Genomic DNA, 13,408 nt, shown 5'->3' with positions numbered 1-13,408 from the left:
TCCCATTTTTATAGGACTACTCCTCTATCATATGTGTCAACGTGCATTTAACATAGCACACTGAAACTCCTCTCTTGGTCATTCCAAGCATATTCCCCTCTTCCTTTCTTACCCCTCACAGCACATACTACCCCACTCTTTTCATATACTACCACTTTCACAACTACCAACTTCTCCCAACAATACTTCACATCACACATATTTCCTTTACATTCATCATCTCCCCACCCTAAATCCACCTTGCTTCCCCTATATCTTTCACCACATCCACTATAAGCACAAGGCCCACATAACACTGCTGGCCTTGATAATGCTCACTCATTAGCACTCAACCTCTATTTGTACAGGACAAGACAGGGGACGGAACAAGATGAGTGGAAGAGTCCCCAAAATTACCATCCTCTCATAGACAGGTCAAGAATCCCTGGGCATCACTTGCCCAGGAAGAGCCATGAGCATCAGGTAAGGAGAGGCTGGTCACTCACCCAAGCTGGTTTTCCGCATCTTATTTATTTTACTCAGCACCGATGTAGAAAACCAAGCAATTTCTGTATTCTGAAGATTATCACCTACACTAGAACATAGTCCAACTCCAATTCTAACTGTTCTTCCTTTTCCATTTATATTTTTCTCAACACCAAGAGGCTTTTGCAGAAGAACAGACCTCCAAGGAGAACAATCCTCCCGAGGATGCATTGTCCGATGCTCCATCCCCATCCTTCCCAGTGGGAAATATCCAGTACTAATGGGCGGCGGTATGTACAGGACAGGTCAGGAGAGACCTAGCCAAAAGGTGATGGCCTTTCCCAATTCTGTTTAGGACAGAGATGAAGACTTTGTGGGCCCAACTATGTGAATAAAACTGCTGGTCTTGTGTAAACAGCTGTAGCAGTGGAGGCCATATCAAAGAGTTTCAGCAGCATGGTTGAGAGTGTGAGGGAAGCCACAAATGGTCTCTTTTTTTATTCATTCACAGAATGTTGGCTTTGTTGGTAAGGCCATCATTTATTGCTCATCTTTAATTGTCCTTGAGAAGGTGGTGATGAGCTCCTTGAACCACTTCAGTCCATGTGAAGAAGATGCTGTTACAAACAGTCAGCTAGGGAGTTTCAGGATTTTGACCCAGCAGCAACGAAGGAACAGTGATGTATTTACAAGTGACTTGGAGGGGAACTTGGAAATGGTGGTTTTCCCATGCACCTGCTGCCATTATACTTCTTGGTGGTCTTGTAAATCAGTGCATCTTGTAAATGGTACATGTTGCAGACACAGTGTGCCAGTGGTAGAGGGATTGAATGTTTAAGGTGGTGGCGGGGTCCCAGTCAAGCAGACTGCTTTGACCTGGATGGTATCAAGGTTTTTTTGACTATTGGAGTGTATGAGTGTCTTGGAGCAGCATTCATCCCAGGTGTGTGGATTGCTTTTCATCACACTCCTGGCTTGTGCCTTAAAGATGATGGAAAGGATTTGGGAGTCAGGAATACAGTCTCTTGTTATAGCATACCTGGTCTCTGACCTGCTCTTGTAGCCACAGTATTTATATGGTTGGTTTAGTTAAGTTTCTCATGGGCTTTTGGGATTTGGGAGATTTGACAATGGCATCACTGCTTCAAATCAGAGAGATTGTGGGATGAGATGGAATTGGAATGTGAGAAGGAGGGTTAGGCATGAAGATAGCATCATTATCTATGGTTTCAGCCCTGCCACTGACCAGTGACAGTTCTAATGATGGCAAGCACCATCTCCATGAGGCAGAGGATGTGCTGGCGTGTTTGTCCTTCTCCAGTCAGGTTGTCTGTCTCCAGTTGTGCGCTACCATGACCTGCTAGAGAATGGAAATTATGTCACAAAGTGTGGTGCAATCAGTATGAGTGATGTGGTTGTTGTAGTTAAATAGCTGTTAGTGTGTGCAAGCTGTGAGGTGTGTGTGTGAAGCTTGCACCAGTGCTAAATGTGTGTGGTAAGAGTCCTAAATAGAGATTGTTAGTTGAGTAATGGTAGTGTGATGCATTGAGTAGTGTGTGAAGCTAGTGGTGAAGTTGGTGGGATATGGTATTTGAAGATGAATTCACTGACCTTGACCACTCAAATGAAGTCTTTGAACTTTGTGGCAATCCACCCAAGCCCTTGGGACTTGACTCCTGGCATTGACTGCCACGGCTATTTGGTGCCACTGTCCTCTGAGTGATTGTCTGGATTGCCTTCCATGAATACAACAATTATTCTTTTTGTGTTCTCCACAAAGGCCTCCAGTGCAGCATCTGAGAATATTAAAGCAAGCTCTCTTCTATCTTGTACCATTATTCAGTCTTTTCCCACATCAGAGGAGCTTGTACATAGACTTCACCACAGTGCACCTCCACTTTAAGAGGTGCAGGCTGACTTTGGATCATAAGGTCATAAGAAATAGGAGCAAGAGCAGGCTTTGTGTCCCATCAAGCTAGTTCTGCCATTCAATAAGATCGTGGTTGATTTGATTGTAGCCTTAACTCTGCTTTCCTGCTGACCCCTCATAACCCTTGACTCCCTTATAGATCAAAAATTTATCCAACTCAGCCTTGAATATAGTCAATGACCCAGCCACCACTGCTTTCTGAGCAAGAGAATTCTAAAGATTAATGACCCTTTGAGAGAAGAAATTCCATCTCATCTCTGACTTAAATGGGAGACCCCTTATTTTTAAACTGTGCTCCATAGTTCTAGATTACCCTACAAGGGGGAGCATCCTCTCAGCATCAACACTGTCAAGCCTCCTCAGAGGCCGGGATTTTCCGGCCCCACCACCAGTGGGCATCGTTGCGGGCGGGGATGGGAAAATTTGGAGAGTCGTTGACTCCAAATTTTCCCGTGCTGCCACGATCTTGCCTGTCAGTGTTGGGGCCAGCAAATCCCACCCAGAATCTTACATGTTTCAATAAGATCACCTCTCATTCTTCTAAACGCCAATGAGTACCGGCCAACGTGCTCCACCTTTTGTAATGAGCCAACCCCTATACAGTTGTAGCAAGACTTCCCTACTTTTATACCCCATCCCACATGCAATACAGGCCAACATTCTATTTGCTTTCTTAATTACTTGCTGAACCACATGCTAACTTTTTATGATGCAATTACAAAGGCACCCAGATTCCTTCTATACCGCAGCATTCTTCAATCTCTCTTCATTTAAATAATGTTCTGCTTTCCATTCTTCCTACCAAAGAGGATAATTTCACATTTCCCCACATTATACTGCATCTGTCACATTCTTGTCCAGTCACTTAACTAATCTATATCCATTTGCAGCCTCTTTGCATCTTCCTCACAGTTTATATTGTAAGCTTGGATATATTCACTTGGCCCCTATGCCAAAGTTGAAGGGAGGTCTTGAGGCCCTCTTTCAAATAATTGTAGTGTGCAGTCAGCACTAGATGCATTGCTGGCTGCATGCCTGAGAGGAGGTGCAAAATTGTGAGAGGCTAACATGCATTCAAGCTAGCCTGCACTTCTTAAAACCCTGTACCTCTTAAAGGCAGGTGCATTTTGGCTGAAACGGGTGCTGAAATTAATTGCAAATGTGAATTTGACTTGGGAGCACCAGAGGCTTTAATATAGGAGGTGCAGAGCAGAAGAGATGTAATTTATCCATATGAGGGCCAAGAGGCTTTCCAGACGAATCTTGGCGAGGCAGTGGGATCAGATATTGTTTGCAGTCAATTTCAAGAGTCTAGCCCTGAAGACCTAGATGCAATGCTGGAAGAACAAGAAGCTCAGTTACCTCACATCAGTGGACAATTCATGCATCTTCAAAGACCATTTCCACAAGCTGCCCCACTAGTCTCTCACACTGCTCAATGACCACAACAACATCATTCATCTGTCAACAATCTCTGTCAATCAGGACTCATACCTACATTCATAGTTTCTCCTCACCCTCACATAGTTAGCACTGCTTCAAGCTTTACAGCCAGATCTTGTAGCTTGCACACACTGCCAGCTATTCAACATGACTGCCACATCACCCAAAAACAGTGCACCACACCCATTATCACATTTCCACCTCTCTTACAATCTAAGGTGGCATATAAGTGGAGGGCTGTGGTGGGGGAGAGACATGTGTGAATGAATTGACTACACTAGAGGAGATGGTGTCATCATTGGAGTGACCATGCCTGAGGCAGTGGCCAGTGGTGGGACAGAAATCACATGCTTAGACTTCATCCTCCTCTCACATCTCATGTATGCCTCATCTTTTCTGAATTACAAGCTGCAGATGATGTAGCAGGCATCTTATACTTTCCCCTCTACCCCTCACCAGAATCCTTTCCCTGCGCCTTTCTCCTTTCAGACACTGAAGAATTGCAACCTGGCCAGACGATGATGGAAGAACAGGAAGTCAGTAATACTGAACAAACAATGTCACTCACCTTCTACTTTACAGTCACCAGTCAGATACTGATCCTGCATGTATATTAGATGATAGCTTAGAGGTGGTATCTGCATGCAGTGAAATACTAGGCACAAATGTGCTGCAGCCAGAGAAGGGACAAGGATACCAAAGGTGCCAGCTTGCCAAAGGATAAGATCGAATGCATATTCTGCTGAAGGGGACTAAAAGTGTGTTATAAGGCCATGTCCCTTCACTTATACTCTTAAATATCAAATATTACCAGTTTTTAGTGTTCACACCTTTAAAGTATAACAGTTGAGTTCAAGCCCCAATGTTAAGCATATAATCCAGATGAATACTTCAGTGCTGATGAAGTGCTGCGTTGTTTTGCAAAACTTAATAAATAAGATGTCTTCTTCTTCAGTTGGATGTAAAATATCCCATGGCCTGAATTTCTCCCTCATCGGATGTGCGCGATCGGCGGGCCGGGAAGCAGACGCGAAATGTGCTTCTGCCTGTGAACGGCCCCAGACTGTAATTTTATGTTGGCTGGCCAATTAACAGCCAATTATGAGTGATGCCACGAATAGTTGTGATGGGCTTGGCTTAAATAGCCAAGTGGTTATGGTACTGGGTTTGTAACCCCAATATCAAGAGTTCAAATCTCACAATGGCAAATTATGAAGCAATGTAACTTCATCTGAAACAGATGAATAGATTGTGATGTTGAGTTTGTTTATACATTGCACTAAAATCTTACATCTGTGTACATTTTTGCAGCTTAACATATGGCTGTCATATTTTTATCACACTTTTTGTGACAATTGAGTCTCATAAATTTCAGTGTCTGTATTTATAATGGGCATTGCCTTTGTGAAATTTTTACTGATTTTGCAAGCTGGCCACTAGGTTTTAACAAATTGTTCAAAGTTCTTTTGGAAGATATTTTTCATTGGTTATTTTTAAATTAATAATTACTAATGTTTAAAATATTGTGTGTACCTTAATAGAGATGAGAGTTTTCAGTTATTTAGCACTGTTAGAACAAATTGTTCCTCATTATTATTATGGATTATACAGAATGACACTAAAATGTTTTGCCTTACATCTGTAATCTTGTGACAGAGAAAATATTGGTTTGGCGAAGATGGAAATATGATTGCATTACCAGACCCAGTTGAGTTATCCTGGAAGTGTAGACTACCATCTTTAGATCATGTTGTAGAGGATCCTAAGCCAGGTCTAGAGACCGTATATAGAAAGGTATATGACCATTTCCTTCTTTAGTGCTGTTGTCATAATTTTACAGACTGTAAAAAGAAAATAAATAATACTTTAAAAGTTAATTTTAAAATTAGTTCCTGAAAATCTTTTAAACTAAAATGTGTTATTTAGAAGTGCTTTTGGATTTTGAAGATATGTAGTGAGATAGAAGGAATATTTGATAGTATTTTAAAAAGTATGTTCATTGTATATTCAAGAAATGCAGTTATTGAACTAACATGCATTGAGGTATACACCCACATACTTTCTATGGAGCTATTATACACACAGTTTACATTCACATGTATATTCTGCAGCCACTGTATGAATATAGATTCACATATATACGTTATGAGATTATTATTTATTCAAGTTTACAATGACACACATGGGAATGGACATTCCTGTACATTTATAGCAACATTTTGCACCCTGACTGCCTGCTGCTTGAAGGAGGAACTTATAACCACATCAGGCAATGGGATCACTGCCAGTTGTATGCTGAGGCCGCTTGTTTGCCATGGGTTTTAGCTGTTCATTAAGCTTGTAGTTGATGCAGGGGTTTCCTGTATGCTGATGGTATCTTGGTTACACAACACATGGCTCTCCTCATTGTCAGTGGATGAGTTGTGCTGAGTAACTATTTTGTGTTTAGTTGAAAATGTGGGATTGTTTCAGGAAGAAGGATTTTATGTTGGAGTATGCTGTAAGTGTTCCGTGCAGTGGGTGTGGTACCAACATTCAACAAGCTAGAGTTGTTCCAGTTCCTTCTTATGCTGAGAGTTTGTCCCATTGAGGGGAGAAAGGCATGACTTAGGTTCCTACCCTACCCATGGTCATTCTAACCCCCCCCCCACTGCATATATGGGGTATGTTAATTGTGTCCTCATTTAGGTCATAAGCGTTAAGCAAAGTCATGGATTTTCTCACCATTTGGCCATTCACTGCAATAGAGTAGTCATCCACTTCAGAGATGGCTGTCTCCAGAGTAAAGGAAAAGGTGTAAGCTATACTCCTTAGTACCTCGGTCTGATTAGTTGGCTGTTAGAAATATAAATTCTGGTTCATTGGACCATCTGCAGGACCAAGCAATTCTTATTTGTGTTGCAGGCAGTGTTTCTTTTAGCTGTGTGCCATGCAGAAGTCCAGAACTTATTGCACAGGGAACAAACTAGCTATGCACAAGAAGCAGGCCCTTTAAGATGTATGCATGTGTGGCCACATAGCAATTTTAAATTAATCGAGCATTGCAACAAACGGCCACGCAAAATGAAGGAAAATTAGAGGGAGCATTGGTCATCGAGTATAGGTGCTTGATACTTCCTCTGTCTAGAGAGTGCATGGGAGTGCTGTGAAGACATCCTCTACTCCAGTTGACTGAGCATAAGATGGCTAACATTAGCCCATCCAGTCTCTCTTGAATCTGCTATGTCCTAAAACCTGGGGTTGGTTTCTTGTGGGAATAACAGGTCCATCCATTCTGACTTTTAAGTAAGTCAGAATTTTTATCCTTCTTGCTGTGGTGGTTAGTACAGAGTAAGAGGATAGAGGATCTTTCACCTAACTCATGGTTATTGGGTATGTTTTGCTCATTGCTCTCAAGGACCTAACCATGTCTGAAGCGTCAAAGGTGGTGGGGTGGGATACCTTCTGCTAGAAGTTTCAAGTCTGGCATGGCAGCATTCTGTACTCAGTAAAATGATAGTTTGTGCTTGAGTAGCATAAATTTGTAAGCCCAATCTGGGATTTACATGTCAGAGAAAGTGACAAAGAGAAAGAGACACAGCACCAATAACACTCTGTGTAGGGATAGGACTGCTATGATTGAGTTGTCAATCAAATTTACCACTTTGACTAAGTGCCCACACCAGCCCCCTACCCACTTTATTTAGGGATCCTCAGGTACAAAAGTGACTAACCTCCAGTGACCTAATAGTTAAAATCTATCCCCTGGATGGAGCAGGGCTTGAACTCACAAATGTCTAACTCTGACAATAGGACTACCAACTAAGCCAAGCTAATATTTCACAGATCTCAAGGAAACTCTGAATACTTAGGCTTTTGACATTTTAATTACTTTATGGCCATTAGAACTATCCATTAATATGATAACATTACCTTTATGTTTAGCATTCTTGAGTCTTCAGACTACTGTTTTGTGTTCTCATGTCTCTATAGGCAATAGTGAGCGAACCAGCAAAAGCTATTGACGGTCATTTTGGGGCGATTTCTCAAATCTACCAGCTGGATATAAATATTGCAAATTTGCGTTTTGTTCACCATCCTTTATTTAGCAGAGAACATGTTCTGGCAGCGAAGCTTATGCAGCTTTATAACAATTATCAAGAGAGGCAAAAGAAAAACGTCAGCCAGCTCTTAATAGAAAAAGTAAGTGATTATATTATGCAACTAATTTGAGCTATTTAATATATTTTGCTGCAGAGCATTGAAATTAACCTTGGGAAGGACTGTAACCTAATACATTTTATAATTATTGAAATAAATTTGGGAAAAATATCGCAAAATCCTGGTAATAACACTTATTATTGTATTTAGAACTTTGTGATTCTAAGAGGCTTAATTTGTTATTAACAAATTATGTATTGCGTGAAAGCTACACTTTTCTTAAATTATTAGTATTATCATAGCAACTCAAGTTGACTCAATCGAGTTCTTAGAAGCTGGATATTTTCCAATATAGGCACAAATATGCCGCCAATTGGGATACATCTGCAGTAATAGTGATTCGTTGAAGAGCACTCTAATAGGCCAAAAGCACTATAAAGAATACAAAATTAATTCAGATATGATGTGCACCAGTTGTAGCATGGATCAAGGAATAGGAAGGCCCACTCAATGGAGGTGATTTTTTGATGGTAGATAGGGTACGTGAAATTACCTGTATAGTTCTGAAAAGCAGACAACATATGAATAATGGAGTCAATATTAACAGAGAGGTGATATCTGTGTGGGGAACGATAACGGGAGTGAAGCACAAAAAATTATGAGACGTATGGGAATGTCAGATTTCAACAAGAAGTCTTATAATTTTAGTTATAGGTTTCCTGTCTCCATTATATGAGAGTGGGCATGATGTACGCCTGTATAACATGATTTCATCTTGACTGTTTAAAGGGGCAACACACAGATGCAATTTGGAGGAGTTGAGAATATTGCAGCAACAAAAAATATTTTGAGATGGAGTCAGGAAGGGCAAAGATACATCCCAGTTTAAATAGACTTCTTTTGATGTACAGCTAGGTGCAGTGAGATGCTAGGAAGGATCATAAAATCATAGAAAGTTCATGGCACAGAAGAAGGCCACTTAGCCCATCGTGTCTGTGCCAGCTGAAAAATGAGCCACCCAGCCCAATCCCACTTTCCAGCATTTGGTCTGTCGCCCTGCAGGTTATGGCACTTGAGGTGCATATCCAGAGACCTTTTAAATCAGTTGAGGGTTTCTGCCTCTACTACCCTTTCAGGCAGCGAGTTCCAGACCCCCACAATCCTCTGGGTAGAAAATTATTTCCTCATCTTCCCTCTAAACCTTCTACCAATCACTTTAAATCTATGCCTCTTAGTTACTGCCCTCTCCACTAAGGTAAATGGGCCCTTCCCATTCAGTCTATCCATGCCCCTCACAATTTTGTACATCTCAAACAAATCTCTCCTCAGCCTCCTCTGTTCCAAGGAGAACAACCTCAGCATATCCAATCTTTCCTCACTGTCCTAACAACATCCTCGTAAATCTCTGCACATACCCTCTCCAGTGCATTTACAACCTTATGTAATGAACAGGTCCTATTCTCTAGTAATGACAAGAAAAAAAACTGCTGCCTTGATGAAGAAAATGTGGCTAGGGATGAGCAGAAGGGCTGTAGTGTTTTTTACCTGGATACAGTGCAGGAAGCAGTTTAATGACCTAACCAAAACAGGAAAAGTGAGTACAGTTGCAGATTCACCTACATTCTATATTGTATAGACTCTTAATTTTGTTTTGCCAAGCATATTCCATCACTTAACTCCTCACACCCACATAAGTTCCATCAGCACTCATTGTTCCATTTCAATGTACCTCCTCACCTCCCCCTTTCTCCATCCTCCACTGCGACTCACCATAATCTGTATGAAATTTGATACCAGTTTGTGAAGATGGTACTATTAACATGTTCTCCAAAGCTTGTCAGTGCCACTCATCTTGCAACTGCTAATAAGTCACCCTCATCGAAAACACTGCATCCATTAGATGCACAAATGCCTTACAAACACTCATAGGATTGTTGTGCCAACTTTCAGGAGAAAACAGCACAAAATACAAGGAAAGGGGAGAGGACCAGAAGTAGCCACAACAAATCCTTCAATTAGCATCTGCAGAGCTGGAGACCCTGGAAATAATTGGGCTATCAATGTGCCTAAGCATTGGAAATGGGGAGACTCAGACTTTACTGCTACATGATGACGTTAAATATCTGCAACCCAGATCTCATGCAAAACAAAGTCTGTTGATAATTTCAGGACCACATAAAATATGATTACCTTAACATGCAAATTTCAACATGTATACATTCTTATGACTAAATTATATCCATCTCTTCTCCTGGGCCATCACAGCAGTCTATCTCCTTTGCAGATGATGTTTCCTCAGAGGAGCTGATTCCTTCTGCAGGCACACCACCACAGGACACATGCTTATCAGACACTAGAGGAGATGTGAACACTTTGGTGCATTACGTTAGTTACATGTTGAATCACAGTTCAAGAGTGGACATGAGCAGAGATCAGTGGTAAGAATGGCTGCATCAGAAGGCAGCGTTCAAGTTCTGCTTACCTGGGCAGAGATCCTGAACCTGGGGGTGGGGTTGGGGGACAGTCAATGAAAAAGGAAAGGATAGAGGATCAGCAGCAAATTTGGGAAGTACTGGCAGTCTGGTGTTGTTCATTTCATTTGTGGATTGATATCACAGGTCATTGCAAGGATTTCTTCAATGGATAAAGCGTTCTCTGCTGTGGAACTTGAATTGCAGTGATGGATCAGTCTCTGCACACTTGACATGGCTGTGCAAACAATGGATGCCAACATTTCTGCTGGCATAAATAGCATGATAGCTAGATTTACTCTGACCTTTCAAGACATTACTGATATCTTGCGTAGAGGTAGGATTACATAGAATATACAACACATGAATGGGCTAACAACAAAAACAAAAAATGCTGGAAAAACTCAGCAGGTCTAACAGCATCTGCGGAGAGAAAAATAGAGTTAATGTTTTGAGTCCGTAAGACTCTTCTTCAGAACTCAGTTCTAGCTGGGCCTTCATCTCAATCCCATTAACGGGATGCAAATCAGTTTCATGCCGACCTCTGGTGGGCGGGAGCACAAACTCCCGCTGTCATTTTACACCAGCAGAAAACTGATTTTTCAGCTTCTGCATTGCCTCCCCCCACCGCCTGCCCTTTAACCCATCACAAGGGGAGTGGAAAAATCCCTCCACAGAACGGAAAAAAAGAGAATGAGTAGCTTCTAAGCTGGCTCAAAGATTACACACATCACTCATAGTCATTGTCCGAATGTTGTCTCTGTATAATTGACGCTTCCTCACTGGATTTTTAGGGGAGGCTGACCTCGACCTCGGCACTGACATCTCCTCTGTCTGCATCCTCCCTTGCTAGCTCTGTAATCTGCTGCCCAAATTGAATATAATTCCTCAGCTCCGGGGTTTCATCTCCCATCTTCTCTCTCGCCCTCCTGTTGTGCACTATCTTCTCCTGCATATAGACAGATGGATTGAATGTGAGCACTGCGCTTGAAAGAGCAGATCAGTGGCTGATAATTCTGCAGAGAGCAACTCACTGCCTGACTCCCCAAAGCTTGTCCATCATCCATCTACGAGGCACAAGTGAGGAGTGTGATGGAATACTCTCCACTTGCCAGGATGAGTGCAGCTTTAACAACAATGAAGAAGCTTGACACCATCCAGGACCAAGCAGCCCGCTTCATTAGCAACCCATCCACCACCTTCAACATCCACTCCCTCCACACTAACACAGAGTGGCAGCAGTGTGAACCATCTACAAGATGCATTGCAGGAACTAACCAAAGCTCTATGATAGCAACTTCTAAACTTGCAATCTCCACTGCCTAGAAGGACAGGGGCAGCAGATGCAAGGGAGCACTACCACCTGTAAGTTCCCCTCCAAGCCACACACTTTGCTGACTTGGAAATGCATTGATGTCCCTTCACTGTTGCTGGGTCACAATCCTGGAACTCCCTCCCTAACACCACATGGAGTGCAGCTGTTTAGGAAGGCAACTCACTGCCACCTTAACAAGGACAATTAAGGATGGGCAAAAAAAATGCTGGCATAGCCAGCGACGTCCATGTCCCATAAAGAATACAAAAAAAAATCAGAGCTAACATCCTATCTGCTGATCATGTGTGACATCCCTGTGCATTCTAACCCTTAGACTTAAGAGAGTGTGAGTTTGCAGTGTGTAGAAGTTTGACTTGTCCTAGTGGAACAGATGAGATCATTCTTCCACTTTCTGCACTGTAGGGCGGCCCTCCTTTGGACCTTAAGGGTGCTGACCACTCTGGTGACCTCCTCCCATGCTGCCATGGTCAGACAGGAAGGCCTCCTGCTCCCATCCCTTGGAAAGAGGACAGCCCGCCTTTCCAGGACCACTTGTAGGAGAATCTCCAGGGAGGCATCGATGAATCATGAGGCCAAAAGTTGCTGTCTTCTCCTCGCATTCTTTCCCAGAATCTGAAGATCCTCAGGGGAGCAGCAAGACATGGAGACAGGGTTAGGAAGGTTAGGAAGATGTAGTTGACCAGGGATTTCACTTACTGTCAGTTCAAAGGACATTATCATTCACTCTCTCACACATACCTTCATCTGTCATGCAATTGTATCCTCATCCTGTCCATGGCATCACTCACCACTCACACATGCCAGGCATCCTCCTCATCTGGCCCAGTAGGCATCCTGCTTACACTCTCTCCACCTGTATTCATGCAGGACAAGCTGGCAAACAACAAAAGGGAGAGGTCGCAGATGGGTGGAGGAATGCCCGACATCGAGATCCTCACAGACTTTGAAAATAGAGTCATCCAGTAGCTGGCAGTGATCTGGACCATTGCTATGCTGACAGTGAGGTTGGCGGTGCTCAACTAAGTGAGGATCCAGCAGTGCAACATCCATCAGACAACCATGCTGTGAATGAGTTCCCCTCTTCCGCAGTCCCCTGCCATGTACTAATTAGCTCTCCTTGCTTTCGCAGGCCAAGAGTGCCCACAAGCCAGGTCCTTAACTCAAGCCTAGAAGACACTTCAGAAGGAGAATCTGATGACATCCTAATTCAATGCCAGTCACCGCGCTCACCCACACCCTACACCAGCGCAGAGACACACACCTTGGTGGGACCTAGTTCTAGAGTAGCCTCAGGGTCACAATCTGGATAACACATGGCACTGTCTGATCCACTGCAGGCGGAGGCGGGGACTTACCAGGTTTCCGGCACTCAGAGGACCGCTGGAGGCCAGAAATCTGCTGAGTCCGAGTCAGATGAAGAGCCTCTGGACTCTGTCATAACTCAGTTGCTGGAGCTGCAAAGGCATGTTCAGGAACATCAGGTAGGGATGTCCACTGCACTCCTCAGATTGCAAGGCACAATGGAGGAGTCCATCGCGTTTAGTCTGAGGTGATAGCGCCAGCATGCCAACGCACCAAGGTCAATGATGGTAGGATGGCGACTGCAGGACATTGGTGCTGCAT

At 43.0% G+C, this 13,408-nt stretch overlaps 1 protein-coding gene across 1 annotated transcript in view; it reads left to right on the top strand.

Moving 5' to 3' along the window:
- LOC121289681 (protein CC2D2B-like) overlaps nt 1-13,408 on the top strand; it is a 365,202-nt gene that overhangs the window by 22,440 nt on the left and 329,354 nt on the right. Inside the window, exons 3-4 of the mRNA XM_041209305.1 lie at nt 5,495-5,632; nt 7,811-8,020. Of these exons, the coding sequence (XP_041065239.1) occupies nt 5,495-5,632; nt 7,811-8,020 (348 nt within the window). The remainder of the gene's footprint in view (nt 1-5,494; nt 5,633-7,810; nt 8,021-13,408) is intronic.

Source organism: Carcharodon carcharias, chromosome 17 (assembly GCF_017639515.1).
Source record: "Carcharodon carcharias isolate sCarCar2 chromosome 17, sCarCar2.pri, whole genome shotgun sequence".
Classification (NCBI taxonomy): Eukaryota; Metazoa; Chordata; class Chondrichthyes; order Lamniformes; family Lamnidae; genus Carcharodon; species Carcharodon carcharias.
The sequence above is the reverse complement of the archived record's forward strand: the minus strand, read 5'-3'. Positions and strand labels throughout refer to the sequence as shown.